Source organism: Podarcis tiliguerta, assembly GCF_965153285.1.
Source record: "Podarcis tiliguerta genome assembly, chromosome: 12".
Lineage (NCBI taxonomy): Eukaryota > Metazoa > Chordata > Lepidosauria > Squamata > Lacertidae > Podarcis > Podarcis tiliguerta.
Genome location: NC_139545.1, coordinates 50,523,100 through 50,542,915, shown reverse-complemented (window position 1 = coordinate 50,542,915; position 19,816 = coordinate 50,523,100). Strand labels below are relative to the sequence as shown.

Below are 19,816 nucleotides of genomic sequence, written 5' to 3'. Positions count from 1 at the left end.
CTGGTGCCCAAAAGGTGCCTGTTTGTCTGAAAAGGTTGTTAATTCCTGCAATAGCCCCTTTTCATATTAACCCACATGATCCAGATATGAAAGTCAGAAAAAGAGAAAAGGACCAAACAAGGTGTTTAGTCCAGAATTCTAGCTTGTGCAATTCAATAAATAGTGAAATAATGCAAACTAGGGAACTATATTCTATATGTAAAACATGTGTCTGCAGATCTTTATCTAACTACAAGAAAATTACTTTCCTGTCCTAAATACTGTGCTCAAGTAAAAATCTGTCCCTATAGCCTATTAAAAGACAATTTTCTGGTTCTCTTGCGAAAGATTCCTCCCCTCTTCTTCTTTCATTCATAGCTATAAATTTGTTTATAATATAAGCAAATACAAGTTAAAGCAAACTCTAACCCCCCCCCCCAGTGAGAAACAGCCAAAAAGTATAGAGTTATGTCATTTGCCTCAAACAAAAGGGGAAATCATTAGTGAGACAGTGGTGCCAATTCTTCTTGCTTTTTCCCCCCTTTTGCCACAGAACATGTACCAAGGACTTCTTTTTGACATTGTAAACAAGAAAGCATTTGATATTTTCATTATAAGTCTGATTTTATTGAATGTGGTGATCATGGCAGCAGAACATGAAGACGAAGGGGAAGCTGTTAAGAGCCTTCTTGAAAATATAAATCTTGTATTTGTCGCTATCTTTACTGGAGAGTGCATCATCAAAATGTTGGCTTTGAGACTGTATTTCTTCAAAGACGGTTGGAATATATTTGATTTTGTGGTCGTGATTCTTTCAATACTTAGTAAGTAAAAAAAAAAAAGTTCATGTACATCAGGGTTATTTCTTGTCCGCAATAAGCAAATGCAAAAATGTGAGCTTGGACCAACCTAAGAAGTTGCCAATTGTATTAAATTATGTAGATCAAGGAATCTGTGTGGTTGCAAGAATGTCATGCGGTGTAGAATATGGTCTGAGAGATGGATGTCCAGATTGAGTAAATAGACATGCTCCATTTGCCGACTCCTCATGCTTGCTCATAGATCCAGGACCTGCCTGCTCATGAGATGGGCTGATACAGGTGGCAGAACACCAAGAGATGTTGCCCCTACAGCATCCCAGATGCCACTTGTAGTGGTAGTGGCAGGAGATCTTGTGCACTCTGTGAGATCTTGCAAGAGCTCCATCACATCTCACTGGAGCCAGCCACTGTTGTCCTCTAAACAGGCATTCAGATAACAATTATTTTAAGGTAAAGGTAAAGGTACCCCTGCCCGTACGGGCCAGTCTTGCCAGACTCTAGGGTTGTGCGCTCATCTCTAAAGGCTGGGAGCCAGCGCTGTCCGAAGACACTTCCGGGTCACGTGGCCAGCGTGACATTGCTGCATCTGGCGAGCCAGCGCAGCACACGGAACGCCGTTTACCTTCCCGCTGGTAAGCGGTCCCTATTTATCTACTTGCACCCGAGGGTGCTTTCGAACTGCTAGGTTGGCAGGCGCTGGGACCGAACGATGGGAGCGCACCCCGCTGCGGGGATTCGAACCGCCGACCTTTCGATCGGCAAGTCCTAGGTGCTGAGGCTTTAACCTACAGCGCCACCCGCGTCCCTAACAATTATTTTAGTGCAGCCTAAATATAGACCTAAATATTTAATTTTGGCTTAGCTTAAACTGGAAATAAAAATGCATTGTTGCTGACTTTTTCAAAAAATGAATTATTTTAATAGGTTCTGCAGCTGGACAACTTCGAAAAGCACTTGATTTCCCTCCTACAATCCTGAGAATAATTCGAGTAGCCCGTGTTAGTCGACTACTGAGACTTATCAGAGGAGCCAGAGGGCTTCGGACCCTCCTTTTTGCATTACTGATGTCCCTTCCTTCTCTCACCAACATTGGGCTTCTCCTTTTTCTGATCATGTTTATTTATGCTATTTTTGGTATGTCTAACTTTGCCTGTGCAAGTTGGCAAGGTGGGATTGACAACATTTTCAACTTCCAAACCTTTGGCAGCAGTATGCTTTGTCTCTTCCAAATAACAACATCTGCTGGCTGGCATGACCTTCTCAACCCAATGCTGAACACTGAGAACATCACTTGTGCTCCCAATTTAGGTGGAAATGGTCCCTGCGTAAACAGGAGTGTGGCAATTGCCTATTTTGTAAGCTACATCATTATATCATTCCTCATTGTAGTTAACATGTACATTGCTGTCATCATAGAGAACTTGAATGTTGCCACGGAGGAAAGCACAGAACCTCTAGGCGACGATGATTTTGAAATTTTTTATGAGATTTGGGCAAAATTTGATCCTCGCGCAACCCAATTTATTTCTTACTTCGCACTTTCAGACTTTGCTGATGCTCTAGCAGAACCTTTACGCATACCCAAACCAAACAGGCAACAGCTGATGTTAATGGACCTTCCTATGGTAAACGGAAATAAAATCCACTGCTTGGATATTTTGTTTGCTTTTACCAAAAGGGTATTGGGCGAATATGGGGACATGGGTCCGCTTGAGACCCAGATAGAAGAAAAGTATCCAGAGAAGATTGCCAATGAACCCATTATAACGACTCCCAAGCGAAAAGAGGAGGAATCTGCTGCCATTATCCAGAGGGCTTTCAGGATGCATCTCCTTCACCGAGCAGTGAAAGAAGTCTGTCAGGAAACCTGCAACAGCCCCCCCTTGGAACACATACAAAAGGAGGAAGGTGGGTCTGCAGTCACACTTAGTGAAAACGAAGACAGTCAGTCAAGTAACTCCCACAGCCCATCTCATGTATCTGTTCCTCCATCTTACAGTAATGTCACAGGCACCACTAAAGACATTATTCAAGTGACGATCACAGACACTAGTGAACCCAAGTGATTTACAGTTCGCTATTTTTCTTGTCGCAATACAATTTTCCAGGAAGTGTAACACTACAAAAAATATTTCCATCATTATAGCCACCTTTATTTAACACTTTTAACTGTGAAGCTTTCCCATTTGTGTATCCTCTTGATGCTCTTAGCAGGAATAAATATTGCAACTGGAAAGTCATCAATAATAGTTAAAGGAGAAAAGATTTGTACGTTTACTGCTTAGCTTTATTAACTGATTGGTTAGCATGTTATTTTGGTAGCTGTTGGGGCCACCATCAAAAAACATGAGCCATGGACTCCTCTTTATCTATGAATGCTTTGTGGTTACCCCTCCCCCCCACTTTATTCAAAAATACATTTTGGGACCAGGAAAGAGTCCAGTTGCCCAGAATAGTTTATTATGAGACATGGGCCTTGTGGTGCAACATGGCTACAACAAACTGACAGATTCAGCTCCTTTGCAGAGAGAGACAAAGCAAAGGTGACCTGTAGCCAGTAAAAGCTGGTCTTCTAATTGTACAGACTGGCTAGTAAACCATACCTGGAGGTTTTTGTACAGATCAAGGAGCATCACCTGACTTGCTGTATTTTGTGACTGGTCCCTCCTGTTCATTATTTGGCCAGAGCTTGCTGATAGTGCACAGATTCAATCCCTGAATGACATCCTTCAGGCAACCAGTTCAAGATATGTTGTGGTTGTTTAAGACTGAGTTTGTTTTAAAGAAGTATCAAGATAAGGCATGGTGAGTCAATCCATTTGAGTCTAAATTGATTCTTATTGAATATATCATGGCTGCCCCTCCCACACATGGAAGTAATTTTTATACTATGTAACTGTTAAATTGTGTGGGGGAAATTATAATTCCTGCAAAACACTACAGCAATCACATATTTCTACTCATACAAGTCTGGCTGCATGTGTTCACACAATGTTTTAAAATAAGTGGGATTACTTACATCAATGTGATACTTATGTACACATACTGCACAAGTAAGCAAACAAATGTACCTGCCTAATGTGTATTATAAAATGATATTTCACAAACTATAGCAATTAAATAAAAACAGTTGGATTTTCAGACTTGTTGGCTGTTCTTGGTGGAAAATGTAGGTGCTGGAAACTTTTGTTCATAAATGGATTCACGCAACATTGTCTGGGGCAAGGGGCAGGAGAATAGCATGGTTACAGTGTCAGATTTCTACAGAGCCCTGGGTGTACATGAACTAGTTGGTCTGGAGACACAGACTTACAAGGGATATGGGGGAGCTGTCCATTTAGGGAAGACTAGCACTAATTCTGGACCACAATTGCTGGAACCATTGGAGAAGCTTTCCATACAGAAAATAAGGCAAGAAACAAGGAGCTGGATAAGACAGATGTTGCACCAGCAAGGCAACAACTGAAGGCTCTTGTAGTAGATCTTGCAGCCCGAGCTTTGCTGTTATATCAGCTGGCAAGTCCTGACAGTGGGGAAAAGTCTATTGCCCGGAAGAAATAACATCCATAGAGTGGCTCCCTCTTACAGCATGAGCATGTCCTTCATTTACGTCCGGAGTCCCTTATTAACTAACTGCATTGGTTTTGGAAGCAAAATACTCCAGCTCTGTTCTTTCTCCAGCAGCAAGTAGACACTGCCTGTATCACTTCTGTTTCTGAATCCCAACCGTTTTCAAAGCACAGTCCCCACTGACTCTTCCATGGACTTTGGGGTGCTCCAGACCTGCTATATGTGGCCATATGCTTTTTCCCACCTTGCAAAAGTGGTTGTTGAACGCTTGGTGTGAAATATGTTGTAAAAAGTGACAGCTGCACAACAGTCAAAACACCTTTAGGTGGCAGTATCTTCTAATATTTTAAAACATTAAAAGCTTTTAGTGCCCAGCACACCCCACAATTTCCCAATTGCTGAAATAACGTTTTGGGAAACTTTTTGCTCCACCACTGATTTTGGTAGTGGTCTCTGCATTTATTTACTAAACTCGAAAAGTCCCCAAGAGGCAAATGTCCCCACTTCCATCCTGATGTTCCCTGCACTAGCTACACCCATTATTAAAAAAAATAAGACATATCTTCACTACCAAATTATGCAAATTTTATATCACTTGCATTTTAATTGCTTCTCTCAATGAATCCTGGGAAATGTAGTTGATGAAAGGTTGAAAATTCTTTGCTGGTTCCATAGTACCAGAATTTTGGTGGAAAGAGGGGATAACTAGTAAACATAGTAGAGTTCATGGATAAGTTATGAACTGAGAACTTCCTGGCCTATAGCATCTACATGTGACACAGGAAATCCATAATTCACATCTTCCAAAGCCAGTCTGTCGGTCTAAGAATTTACATTCTACCCTTCTAAAAGCAGGCCCCAGGAGTGCAACGGGCTAAACTCCTTTCTTTAGTTATGGTCATCTGTACCCCAAACAGCATGTTATCTGTAAATGTATGTCATGGCAGTCTGACAAGTTGTTTCATGGGGCATGTGTGGTGAGCCGGAAGGTGCTTCAGGATGATTTGAAGCAGGAAAACTAGACAAGAAAAAACTACAGTCTTCATATCCCACTATAATATTAGGAAACCTGAAACCATGTGGGCAGACAGATCAGGGTTACAAGTCCTGGGGAAACAACTTTGCATTATCTCCCTAGGTTTCTGAGACCCCTTTCTTTAGAATTTAGATCAAGAGTATAAAAGTGTTAATTCTTCAAAGTTGTGTAGGGAGAAGGAGGAATCTTGTAGAAGAGGGTGCATTGTGCATCCAAAAGCCATTTATTCTTCATAACACCTCTCTAGGAAATGGTATCAATTATTTTATATAAAGATGCCATATTAGTTACTTGTGCCTGTCTTCATTAAAACTCAAAGGGCCACAGACCCTTGAAGAGCTAATGAAATTTGCAGCATGTGATTAATAAAATATACAGGGAACTCCACCATAACTCATATACTATGGTTTAGGACAGGGATTATTCATTGTGAAGATTGTTATCCAGCTACAGCTAAATGCAGCAATTAGAGATGGAATTTTTATTATTTATTGCTCTCCCTCCCCACCCCCAAGTATACTTTCTAGTTTATCTTAATATGCCATCAGCCAAGCACTATCTGCCCTTCTTAAAGATATGCTTCCCACCACAGAGGTGGATTTAGGGGGGTGCAACCAGTTTGGTCTCACTGGGTGCCCATAATATAAGAATAATAATAATTTAGTATTTATAGCCCGCCCATCCAGCTGGGTTACCCCAGCCACTCTGAGTGGCTTCCAACAGATTAAAAACAGAGTAAAACATTAAAAACTTCCCTAAACAGGGCTGACTTCAGATGTCTTCTAAATGTCAGATAGTTGTTTTTCTCCTTGACATCTGATGGAAAGGCATTCCGCAGGGCGGGCGCCACTACTGAGAAGGCCCTGGGTGCCAGAATTCCATTTAGAATGGAGAGCGAGAAGCGGGGAGAGGGGTGGTGCCGCCAAATTTTGGCATTGCACAGGGTGCCACTAAAATCTGAGACCCCAAGTTCTGCCAGGGCCCCCCCAACCTATTTCCTTATGAGTAATCCCTGTTTGACTCACTAACTCATTGCAACTTGTGCTTGTAACACTGTGTGCAATGCCTTGGGTGTAAGTGGAGTGAGATGCCAGAACACCCCCTTTGATGCTATGGCATCAATCCATGCTGCCTGTGCCTTTTAAACTTACCCAGGAGTCAGGCTGGGAGATACATCTTGACAACATTTTATGCCAGCCTTTACCAGCCTGGTGAACCAACACTTTTTTCAGAGTGGAAAGTTTTGTTTGAAAAGCGGTGCTCTTTTTGAAAAATAAAACCTCTCTTTTGCCGCAAAATCCCAAACCCATCCTCTTTTCTAGGCAAAACATTTGCCAAATGAGGGGGGTGGGATCAGGCTGGGCACTTTACTGTGGCTTGCCTACTTTAGAGTCGATGCAGAGATGATGCATAATATTACACTATGGATACAATGTCTACTTTAAAGGAGGCAATCAGAAGCAATATGCAGAGCACAGTCCTTTCCCCCATCTCTCCATCTCTTGCCAAGAGGTTTGTGCTGCACAGAAATGAGCTGAACATTTGTTTCTGCCCTTTCCTGAAAGATTACTCAAAGGGGGTGGGGGTTAAAACCATTTATTGAAAATGGGACTCCTGTTTCGGCACAGGCATAGAACATCTGCCTTTCTCCTGCCTTTTAATTTATTTCATCGCATGTATGTAGCACTTGATTGTAAAAAACAACCAAACTCAAATCAGTTTAGAAAAAGAACTAAGCAATGAAATTACCAGTAAAAAAAGTTTTTAACACTATCTAAAACTTTCCCCCCCAAATTCAAATCAGTGATACACTAAAAAGCAGGCTGAAATGTCAGCATTCTACATATCTGGATTGTTATGTACTGAAGTTCTCACCCTGGGCCATCAGGGGGATACTGTAGATAGTTTTCACTCAGGTCCACATATGCAAATAAGGGATCGAAAGTGACCTTCAGTGATTGGATAGTTACAGAAAATGGTTACTGTTGCATTCTAGTGGAGCTCTATATAAGCAGGCTGGCTGAACTCTTCAGTTCAGTTCTGTTCTGGCCTGTGAATAAACAAGAGCTGTTTGAAGAATCGCTGTGTCGTCTGATATGTTCACCCACAACTTAACATGGATAGGCTTGCCTAAACAAAAAAGTTTTTAGCAGGCACCGAAAAAAGTACAGCGAAGGTGCCAGTGGGCAGGGAGTGCTGCTACACTAAAAGATTGATTTCTTACAATTAGGTTTTACACAAAATAATTGGAAGCTCTCTTTCAATGTATCATGGCTGTGGCCTGTTGTACACTCATATGTTAATGTGATCTCTTGTTCTTTGAACGCCTGCTTCCCCTACTACAAGTATTATTATTAAGTAGCTTCTGTATGAACAGGAGACACATCTTTCTGTCCTGGAAGCCATTTGCACAAAGAAAATCAAGCCAGATCCTAAGATCCTCTCCCACAGATAAATAAATGCCCAGGTCTTTGCATTTGGAACCTGCAAGTCTTTCCAGTAACCTGAGCATTTCATTAGCGCATGTTTGATTGTTCTGGAGTAACATTGTTTCAGTGGTACTTTTGTTCTTTGAGGGGGTTTTTTTGGGGGGGGGCAAAAGCCATCACACATGGGCAGGAGAGGCAGGATATAAATGTTTTAAGTGACACCTGATGAATTTAAATGTGATTTTATAAATATGCTTGATGCTTCTCTTTAATCTGCACCCAGCCACTCACATTGCCTTGCCGTATCTCTAAAGGGTCCCTGATGCTTTTCTGACATGCAATAGATTGCTTTCCTTCTCTAAGAGTAGGAAAGACTCACCCCTCCTTTCTGCTTTCTGCTTAAGTAGGTGTTGAGCAAATTACCCCACACTATTCTAGCATGCATTAGGCCATTAAAGAGCTGAACATTCCTTTTGTAACCAAATGATTTCACCATGCGTTTGTATTTGCCATTTCCTGTTACTCTTTAAAGTGAGTTCCTGTTACCCTGTACTTAAAATGGTTTATATGCAGATGTGTAACTTCTGCAAATGAACATAATGCGTGTCTAAATCAATTCATTGGGGTAATAATAATAATAATAATAATAATAAGTGATGAAATCACGTTCTGTACATTAGTAACACTAAGAACAATTTCCATTTAAGATCTATTATCCTTTTTTGCAATCAGATTAATTTTTTTTTGTCAAGTCAGCTTGATATTGCTTTCTTAATTTTGATTCTCAGAGCTCTTAACATAATTCAATTAAATCACCAAGTTGAGCAGAATAAAGAAGGGTACTGTTTTCAATGGATGGTAATGGAGAGCAAAATATGTCCCACAATTCATAATGTGTTTTATTACTGAAGGTAGCTGGTCATTTTCTGATGAAAGTCACTTCCAACCAGTTAGCTTTGTAAAAAAAAAAAGAAAAAGAAAAAAAGATTCCACACCAGTATGATTGGTTCTTGTTGTTCTTGTTTCTCTTTTACCTTCCTCATTGTTGGGGAGGAAATAGGACCTCAATCCTGCACTCCCTTGCTGGACAAAGAACCTGATAAATTGCTATATAGTTACCTCCCAGTTATTCCAAGAAACTTCACATGACATAGTTTCTTGAGTTTATTGAAGTTAAATAGACTAGAAGAAGTGAAGCAGAGGGACGTATCAGATGCAGGTGTTTCCCACCTATGTGGACCAGAAAACTGCCTGCTAAAAAAACAACTACAGATGCTGCTAAAACTTTTATAATCTCTGACATATTTACACAGTCCTATGGGTGAGGAATGTATGTATTTATTTATTTATTTATTTATTTATTTATTTATTTCAGCATCACTCCTAGTTTAGATGGGGGTGGCCTGCATTGATTTGGAAGTGGTTTCCATATTGGCCAGGCCACTCTTTCTGCAGGAACAAGCCAAGTAGTACCTAGGTAAAGGTAAAGGTACCCCTGCCCGTTCGGGCCAGTCTTGCCAGACTCTAGGGTTGTGCGCTCATCTCCACTCTAAAGGCCGGGAGCCAGCGCTGTCCGAAGACACTTCCGGGTCACGTGGCAAGCGTGACAAGCTGCATCTGGCGAGCCAGCGCAGCACACAGAACGCCGTTTACCTTCCCGCTGGTAAGCGGTCCCTATTTATCTACTTGCACCCGGGGGTGCTTTCAAACTGCTAGGTTGGCAGGCGCTGGGACCGAACGACGGGAGCTCACCCCGCCGCGGGGATTCGAACCGCCGACCATGCAATCGGCAAGTCCTAGGTGCTGAGGCTTTAACCCACAGCGCCACCCGCGTCCCTTAAGTAGTACCTGCAGTGGCATTATTTTGAGAGGCTCCTATGAGCCTGAAACATGATCCTCGGGATCCCCTGCAAACTTGCAGAGGATTCCGGGGGCATCCTTCCAGTTTGGGGTGGACCAACTTATTTGGACATATCTTTGGAATGCATTTGCCAGTTGCCTGGCAACTCAACTCAGCCGCTGAGTGAAACTGTCAGTAGAGGCCCTTAGAGAAATTAAGAGACACGTGGGTTCTGACTGGGGACTTGCTGGATATAAGACTCATGGGAATATAAGAAGCTGCCTCAGAACATGGCATAGCCAGGGGAGTGCAGGGGAGGTAGTTGCCACCCCTAAAACAGGTAAATAAATAAAAATACTTAACTATCTGACCATTTGTGTTGCAGATAACTCAGTCCCCCCCACCCCCAACATAAATCCTGGCTACGCCCATGCCTCAAACTGGCCTCTCCCTCTCTGGCATTTGTAGGGCACACCATAACGCAAAGTACTCTGAATGCTTCCATATTTTAAGCAAAAACCTATGTTATTGAGAAGGACTGGGTGAACAAAAGGAGTATTCACCTGGCACTAAACAAACCACAAGAAAAGGACCAGGCATAGAAGGAAATCCCATAACTGGGGTGCCAATACTGAAAAGGCCCTCTCCTTTTGTTTTGGCACGGGCACTCTGAGCACAGCCTCTGAAAAGGATCCTAAGGTTCAGGTACGTACGTGTGGGAGAAGGTAATCTTTCAGGTAATCTGGTCCCAAGCTTCTTACTGGTTGAAAGGTGAAGACCAGCACTCTAAGTTGGGCCCAGAAATGGAACGGAAGCAGTGCAGCTGACAAAGCAGAAGTATAATCGGGTCAAACTGCCCAATCCCATAGAATAATCTTACAGCCCTATTCTGGATCAAATGCAGTTCCTGGATTATTTTTGAAGGCAGACCATACGCATATATTGAAATTGTGTAAAAGGGAAGTGTTGGTTATTCAGCACATGACTATCTACCTGACATCTACCTGTTTTGGCTCTCTGGGGTCTCAGGCAAATGGTTGTCCCATCAACTCCTACCTGATTCTTTTAACCAAGGATGTAAGAAATTTAGCTCAGGACCTTCTGTCTTCACTGCTACATAGTCCACACCACACATTACACAGCAGAGACATAATTTGGATGCCCCAGTGCTTAAGGTAAAGGTAAAGGGACCCCTGACCATTAGGTCCAGTCGTGACCGACTCTGGGATTGCGGTGCTCATCTCGCTCTATAGGCCGAGGGGGCCAGCGTTTGTCCACAGACAGCTTCCGGGTCATGTGGCCAACATGACTAAGCCGCTTCTGGCAAACCAGAGCAGCGCATGGAAACGCTGTTTACCTTCCTGCCAGAGCGGTACCTATTTATCTACTTGCACTTTGACGTGCTTTCGAACTGCTAGGTTGGCAGGAGCAGGGACCGAGCAACGGGAGCTCACCCCGTCGCGGGGATTCGAACCGCTGACCTTCTGATCAGCAAGTCCTAGGCTCTGTGGTTTAACCCACAGCGCCACCTGCGTCCCTTGCCCCAGCTAATTAAATCCTTAATTAGCTAGGAGCAGCAAAGCTAAGGAAGATGTGTCTTCAATCTTTCCCCCAAGTCATTTTTGCAATCAGGCAGCAGGAGAAGGCTGTTGCCTTTTGTGCCCTGTTGGTGTGGTCCCCATAAACACCTTGGTCTGATCTAGAAGGCCTTTTCTTATGCTCTTACTTTTCTTGTGTTTGCGTTTGAGAAACCCTGCACTTTCAGAAACATCTGGAAAGGCTTTATCTCTGATAGAACTCCATAGCTTCCTTCGTACGGGTTTTGCTGTAAATAGCCGTGCATTAGTTTTAATGAGCACTGCTCTTTGCAAGCAGTAAGCATATATACAATACTGAAAGGTTTCCCATCTTTAAGAATTAATTCCTCTATCAAATGTCCATTACCATCCATTCAGTATTTACTTTGTCCATTTCGTTTAAGCTGCTCTCTGTGCCATATCTACCCCCAAAGGGGATTGCTTAGCCTTTTAGAGTCATTTCTCTGTTCCTGCATTCTGCAAACTCAACCCAAAATGTCTTACTCTCTCTTTTTGTTGGAGCGGTGGAGGACAACAGTTGGCTCATCTCTGTTGTCCAAAGATCAGCATTATTAATATTTGTAGTTCACGGTTCTCAGATATGCGCTCCTCCGGTTTACCCAGATTGCCTCCTTCAATATGTGTCTACTTGTACTCTCATTTCATCAGCGGACTCCCTGCTCTGTAAATTCTGCCATCTAACATTTGGCACAGAGCATGCAAGACAGGACTTTTTTGGCTGTGGCACCTCAATTGTGAAATGCACCGCCTCTGAGGCTCACTTGGCTCTACCACTGTTTGACTTGTGAATGGTGAAAATATACAAGGCTTTGGGGAAATTATTGTAAATTGGAAACTATACAGCCTGCTGTTGTTCTTTTTCCTGCTCGCCACCTTATTACTGTGGTTCTTCAATACTCTCATTGCAATAGGACACCACGCAACCATACCTTCATTTTTACACTTTGAAAGTTATTCTGTTCAGGCCATGCTAAACCTTCACTCAATTCCATACACAAAACCCCCCATAAGAATGCCAGTATCTGGCATCAATTGGAAGTATGAAGGGGATGGTTACATCACAAAGAAGCAAATCTAATTGAGCACATTGCCAGCACTACAGTGCAACAGAAGCAGGACCAAGAATACCATGGCCACCCAACTCCTGGCACTGATTGCTAATGAAGCAGTACAACTGCCCTGAAGCTTTTGCAAGTATTGAATGCAGGCAGAGCCAGCCCAATACATTTTGGCACCTGAGGCAAACCACAAAATGGCTCCCCCTCTCTGCCGGGGAAGGGTGAGTGAAGATCAGGGAGCAGGGGAAGAATAAAGAACTACATTGGGTTCTTCTTCCTCTGTGGCTTCTGCTGCTTGAGGTGGTCGTCTCACCTTGCTTCATGGGCGAGCCAGTCCTGAATGTAGGATCACATATAAGCACCTAACAACACCAACAACACAAATAATCATGAAAGCACAATAAAAATGATGTATAGAGGGACCCCTAATGTTTCTTCCATTGACTATTACATGTGCACCTTGTTCTTCCCCCTAATAACTCAGCACAACATACAGAGATTGTTCTATTTTACCTTATAATAACAACCTTGTGAAAGTCACTACTGTGGTACTTCAGGTTAAGTACTTAATTCGTTCTGGAGGTCCGTTCTTAACCTGAAACTGTTCTTAACCTGAAGCACCACTTTAGCTAATGGGGCCTCCCGCTGCCGCCGCGCCGCCGGAGCACCATTTCTGTTCTCATCCTGAAGCAAAGTTCTTAACCCGAGGTACTATTTCTGGGTTCGCGGAGTCTGTAACCTGAAGCGTATGTAACCCGAGGTACCACTGTACATCATTTTTGATTGGGGATTTCAACCTGGGCTACCCTAGTCCAAATCTAGCCACCATATTGGTTATCCAGTCATCCAGTTCTCTGCATTGTTGCTACCCATTTGGAACACTGGGTAGTGTTTTTCTGCAGGGACTGAATTAGAGGAGGAGTCACCCAAAGAGTGCTGAGCCACACACCCCTCTGAACCACAGTTTTCTCTCATCTTTGTACTGAGCTGCAAACTCATGGGGTAACTGCAACGAGAAGCCAATTTTATGCAGGAGAGAAAAATCCGCAGAGAATTTCTCCAAAGAAGCCTTTAGACCTGTCCCTTATTCAAAGTCCTATGTTCATTATTCCTTTTCCTTGAGTCAAAAACACTTGCAGAGATAATTATCCAGCCAATCATGCAATCAATGCACCATCAGGCAATTGCCCAGTTTGTCATTACCTGATTATAATCACTTTCCAAGTATGGATGCAGGAACAATTAACAGCCAGTTTTCTTCCAAAGTCTCAATTCCCAAACATGCAGACAAAAATAGTCCCATGGAGTACTCCTTCTTGTTGTCGCAACATAAGCCGTAGCAAACTGGCAGTGCAATCGTGAGAACAGCATCAGTCTGCGTGCTTGTGTGTCGGAATTGAAACACACAAAGCTTCATTCCGCTATTAATCTTTCAGGCTGAATCCTTTCATCTAAGTGCCAGAATTTTAGGGTTCTAGATTCATGTAGGTAGCCGTGTTGGTCTGACGCAGTCGAAATACAGAAAGAAATAAAAAAGTGTCCAGTAGCACCTTAGAGACCAACTAAGTTTGTTCTTGATATAAGCTTTCATGTGCATGTATAAACTAGAAAGCTTATACCAAGAACAAACTTAGTTGGTCTCTAAGGTGCTACTGGACATTTTTTAAAGAATTTTTTAGAATTTCTGGGTCAGTTCAAATAAGCAATTGCTTAGTTCAGAGGGGCTCAAGCCCCACCAATGTGCCTAGAACTGTGATCTTGGTCATCTAGCACACAATCTGCAACAAAAAATGCTTGAGTTCATTTGCAGCTTTCTAGTTTAGGAAAACAAGATTAGTAAAGGGATGTGACAGTGGTATATAAAATGGTGTGGAAGAGAAACGAGATAGGGGAAAGTGCATCTTCCTCTCTCATAATGCTAGAAGTTGGGGCCATCTGATGAAACTGAATGATAAAGGATTCAGGACATACAAAAGAAGTACTTCTTGCACACAGGAGAGAGCTAACTTGTGGAATAGATGCACAGATTCAAAGGCCGGTCAAGTTATTTTGACACCTAAGGCAGAAAACCCCACAAGTACCTCTCTCCTTCCTGATACGAAATGTGTGACAATCATGAATGAAGCAACTAATAATTTACTACCCCTTTCATTACACAACAAAAACAACTTCCCCCTACACCTAATTAGGGCTGGCCCAGATAAGGCAGCTTCTTATGTCCAGGCACACTGTAGAACGTTACTGTTTGGAACTATTCTTCTGTAGCCACCCAGAAGTCAGATTAAAAATTTGGTAGCAAATTTTTGAAAGGGAGCAAACTGAGTTTGGCCAAGGAGTCATTTGATTGGTCTGAATGTGCTGCCTCTTCTAGGTGCTCTTAATTTGACAATAAAAAATGGGAGCGCCTGATCACCTCATCTGTCTCCTGAGAAATGTCTATGTGGGACAAGAAGCTACAGTTAGACCTGGATATGGAACAACTGATTGGTTCAAAATTGGAAAGGAGTACAGCAAGGCTGTATATTGCCTCCCTGCTTATTTAACTTATATGCAGAATTCATCATGCGAAAGGCTGGGCTGGATGAATCCCTAGCTGGAATTAAGATTGTCAGAAGAAATATTAACAACCTCAGATATGCAGATGACACAACCTTGATGGCAGAAAGTGAGGAGGAATTAAAGAACGTTTTAATGAGGGTGAAAGAGGAGAGTGCAAAATGGCCACTGGGCCCATCACCTCCTGGCAAATAGAAGGGGAAGAAATGGAGGCAGTGAGAGATTTTACTTTCTTGGGCTCCATGATCACTGCAGATGGTGACAGCAGTCACAAAATGAAAAGACACCTGCTTCTTGGGAGAAAAACGATGGCAAATCTAGACAGCATCTTAAAAAGCAGAGACATCACTGCCAACGAAGGTCCATATAGTTAAAGCTATGGTTTTCCCAGTAGTTATGTATGGAAGTGAGAGCTGGACCATAAAGAAGGCTGATTGCCGAAGAATGGATGTTTTTGAATTATGGTGCTGGAGGAGACTCTTGAGAGTCCCATGGACTGCAAGAAGATCAAACCTCTCCATTCTTAAGGAAATCAGCCCTGAGTGCTCACTGGAAGGACAGATCCTGAAGCTGAGGCTCCAATACTTTGGCCACCTCATGAGAAGAGAAGACTCCCTGGAAAAAACCCTGATGTTGGGAAAGATGGAGGGCACAAGGAGAAGGGGACGACAGAGGACGAGATGGTTGGACAGTGTTCTCAAAGCTACCAGCATGAGTTTGACCAAACTGAGGGAGGCAGTGGAAGACAGGAGTGCCTGGCGTGCTCTGGTCTATGGGGTCACGAAGAGTCAGACACGACTAAACAACTAAACCACAACAAGCCAAGACAGTGATGCCAAGTGGCTGAGTAAATCTATCTCAATGCCGTGTGGATTAATTCAGCAGCATGGTCGAGGTTTCCCCAAAGCTTTCCTGGAGCGTCAGTCCAATCTACCCTACAACAATACCTGTAGAGAAAGTGTGGTACAGTGGCCAAAGTGTTGGACTTTGACTGCAGAGAACAGGGTTCAAATTTCTGCTAGTCATTGAAGCTGGCTAACCTTGAATAACCCACTGTCTCTCAGCTTCACCTCCTTCACAGGGCAGTCATGAAAATAGGATGAGACAAGTCTGGTTACCTCTCACCTCTTTGGAAAGCCAGGACTCAAATGTGAAAAATATATCCAGAAGTATTTCTTCATAGCACCATTTATCATTATTGATAGTGGGGTGGCCCCATGCATGCATGATGCCCAGAGCAACTGCCCCCATTGTCCCTCCCCAAGAGACTGGTCTTCCTCTTCAACCACAATGAACCCTAAGCAAATGCAGCCAGTTCAATATTTTCACTCCCATTCTCCTTTTTCCTCTTCACCCCATATTATTAGAATTTAGACCCACATTATCCCGTAAAGTGCCATGTATAGTGATGGTGAAGACTAATTTGCCCAGTCAAGGATCCTAGAGTCTTATCTAAAGTGGTTGATGATGCAGTTTAGTATCCCAGCTCAATCATGCTTCCTTGAGTGTTTGCTGACCTGAATAATGAATCCCAAGGCTCTGTGATCCCATTTCTTTTCCTCACATCCCCAGGTTACTGTGTACTTGCTATGAAACTGTAAGTTTGGTCCAACTTTGCCAAATGGCCAATTTGCACAACTGTTAAGTGTTTCCCCCTTATCCGCTAGATGTTCCACGGTCCACACTGCCATGATAGCCATGATAGCCATGTTCAAATATATAAAAGGATGTCATATAGAGGAGGGAGAAAGGTTGTTTTCTGCTGCTCCAGAGAAGCGGACACCGAGCAATGGATCCAAACTACAAGAAAGAAGATTCTACCTAAACATTAGGAAGAACTTCCTGACAGTAAGAGCTGTTCAACAGTGGAATTTGCTGCCAAGGAGTGTGGTGGAGTCTCCTTCTTTGGAGGTCTTTAAGCAGAGGCTTGACAACCATATGTCAGGAGTGCTCTGATGGTGTTTCCTGCTTGGCAGGGGGTTGGACTCAATGGCCCTTGTGGTCTCTTCCAACTCTATGATTCTGTGATTCCATGCTTAGTTTTCTTTAGAGGAGAGAGTACAGTGGAGAGGTAAGGAGTTAGCAAGAACAAACTTTCTAAGGCACATAATCTTTCTGATCTTTGGTTCTCCTTTTCTTGAACGTTAACACCTTGCGCTGTCTTCTTTCCTCTTCTTGCACCCTGGTTCACCAATGGAAGGGAGTCCAGGTCAAGATATTGTGAATTTGTTCTTGTTGTTTAGCCATTTAGTCATAGAATCATAGAATCATAGAGTTGGAAGAGACCGCAAGGGCCATCAAGTCCAACCCCCTGCCAAGCAGGAAACACCATCAGAGCACTCCTGACATATGGATGTCAAGCCTCTGCTTAAAGACCTCCAAAGAAGGAGACTCCACCACACTTCTTGGCAGCAAATTCCACTGTCGAACAGCTCTTACTGTCAGGAAGTTCTTCCTAATGTTTAGGTGGAATCTTCTTTCTTGTAGTTTGGATCCATTGCTCCGTGTCCGCTTCTCTGGAGCAGCAGAAAACAACCTTTCTCCCTCCTCTATGTGACATCCTTTTATATATTTGAACATGGCTATCATATCCCCCCTTAACCTCCTCTTCTCCAGGCTAAACATGCCCAGCTCCCTTAGCCGTTCCTCATAAGGCATCGTTTCCAGGCCTTTGACCATTTTGGTTGCCCTCCTCTGGATGTCTGACTCTTTGTGACCCTATGGACCAGAGCACGCCAGGCACGCCTGTCTTCCACTGCCTCCCGCAGTTTGGTCAAATTGTGAATTAGCTAGTGTGAGTTTGCTTTGTTAAATTCATTTAACATGGTAGGTGGGTGATATGAAGAGATTTTTTTGTGGCTCTTGTGCATGCCTGCATGACTTTCTTCACTTTCTTTTGCTACCTGTTTAATTTGCCCTGAGCTTTGGGAATGATTTGTTGAATGGTGCAGGAATCTGAAGCTGGTGAGAGACTCAAAGATCCCAACTGTGTTGAAGCTCAATGCTTATCCCCTTGGATCCAGGGTGCAGAATTTTGAAACATTTCAAAAATTCCAAAAGCAGGCTTTCTTTGGAGCTTGCCTATTCTTTTAAAATAAACACGTTCAAAAAGATCCATTGGTTCAAGGCGACGGTGTCTCGCTCTCTACAGGGCTAAAAGAATGTCTCCAAGGAAAAGCCAAAGAGGAGCCTTCCCAACTCTGCTTACTCAGGTTACAGTTTCCCCCAGGAGAATGTGCAAAACCGCATTAGCCACTTTCAGCATCTAAACAAACACTCACTCTTCCCTCCCTTTCTCAACACACACCCCACAGAGAAATGACTCTCTCTCTCTCTCTCTCTCAAACTGAGCTCTGACACCGTGGAGAAGAAATTGCTCAAAGAAAAAATGGTAAAAAGGTTGCAGCAACAATGAATAGGATTTTTCTCATCGTTGGGAGACACTGGAATGAAATTGGTGTCCATTTGGACTTAAGTAAAGCCTAGAGACCTCATTTAGAAAGCCAGGAAAAACATGTAAGTCTCCTTTGTGGTTTATAATTTCCCTCCTTTCCCCAAGAGGGAGAGGGGATGTTTAGCACCAAGAACATTTTCGCATCTTGGCGCATTTTTGATAACCAAAGCTCTTTTTAGATTCATCTGGGGTGAAATCTTTATTTTCTTTTTTTTAAAACCCACCAACTGTAAAAACTTCTTTGTTTCATGGAGGAAAAGAGGGAGAATCATAATTTGCTTTTGAATATAGTGTTATTGATTTCCAGTTCCTTGGGGTTGAATTAAGGGTTGGAATGAATGTAATTTCCTTTATGGGTGAGAGGTAATCAACTAAATTAATTAACTTATCGCTAGAATTTGGAAATCTGATACCACCGGGTCAATAAATGGATTGATCTAACAACCCAGAAAATGTTCATTATACATACCTATCAAACAGTAGATTATTATTATTAATATTATTAAAATGGGTTTATTTCAGGAGACAATGAGATTGAAAGGTGGGGTGAAAGGTTAGAATCTTATTTAAATGTGTAACTCATAAAGTATACTGTGAATTTAATTGGATGTGGTTCTAGTATTAACAAGAGTAAGAATGAATTTTTGCATGCTCTCTAGCTCTTCAAAGCATCTTTTCTTTTAAAAAAGAAATGAAACAACCACAACTTCATAGTGTTCCATGTGTAGTTGCATCATAGATAAGCTACTTTGACAACTGCACTTACATTTTCACCAGTTGTCTAATTATTCCTAGCATAGGGTATGGTTTTTCTATTGCCAGTATTTATTGGGTGACATTATCTGTGAGCTTCTACTATGAATCCAATGTATTGATCTTAGATGGCTACAATCAGTTCCACCCTAACTGATGTATGTGTGAACTTAGATATTCTCCTCCAGAGTTATGCAATCTCTTTCATTGAATCTTCTTTGCTGTTCTGTTGTACGGTCACACTGTTTGGACAGATTCTTTTCGGACTCTTCATAGTATTCTTGGGCTTACACCAAATTGAATGGTATTATCTGTAAAACTGGCTAACTCATGGGTGAACTCTCAACTCCAAATTGTTTAGGAATATGTTTTATATCACCACGCCTCATAGAAAAACTTTTGCTTCTTTCCACTGTGAACACTGTCTGTTTAACCACACTTTCTGCTTCAAGCTTTGTAACCAGTTATTGATCCCTAAGAGAACAGGACCTCCAATGCTATGACTGTTAAATCTTCTTAAGATTTTTTTGCAAGGGATTATTATTATTATTATTATTATTATTATTATTATTATTATTTTACATTTCCCTCCCCAAAATCAAAGTGTATGCTGTCTGTTGGAGCACACATAGAGTTCTAGGTTGATAAGGCAGGATTTCCTTTTCATTTACTTAAAAACAAACTGGAAGGAGACTATACCAGCAGAACACATAACCAGCAGA

At 42.4% G+C, this 19,816-nt stretch overlaps 1 protein-coding gene and 1 long non-coding RNA gene across 6 annotated transcripts in view; one reads left to right on the top strand and one right to left on the bottom strand.

Annotated features, from left to right (window-relative positions):
- LOC310660805 (sodium channel protein type 5 subunit alpha-like) overlaps window positions 1-3,941 on the top strand; it is a 52,770-nt gene extending 48,829 nt beyond the window's left edge. For both annotated transcript variants that reach the window (XM_083406055.1, XM_083406054.1), the window contains 2 exons: window positions 533-803; window positions 1,725-3,941. In XM_083406055.1, coding sequence (XP_083262181.1) covers window positions 533-803; window positions 1,725-2,866 — 1,413 coding nt within the window. In that variant the 3' untranslated portion in view covers window positions 2,867-3,941. The remainder of the gene's footprint in view (window positions 1-532; window positions 804-1,724) is intronic.
- LOC310661136 overlaps window positions 1-19,816 on the bottom strand; it is a 41,718-nt gene that overhangs the window by 7,783 nt on the left and 14,119 nt on the right. The gene's annotated exons all lie outside the window — the stretch shown is intronic.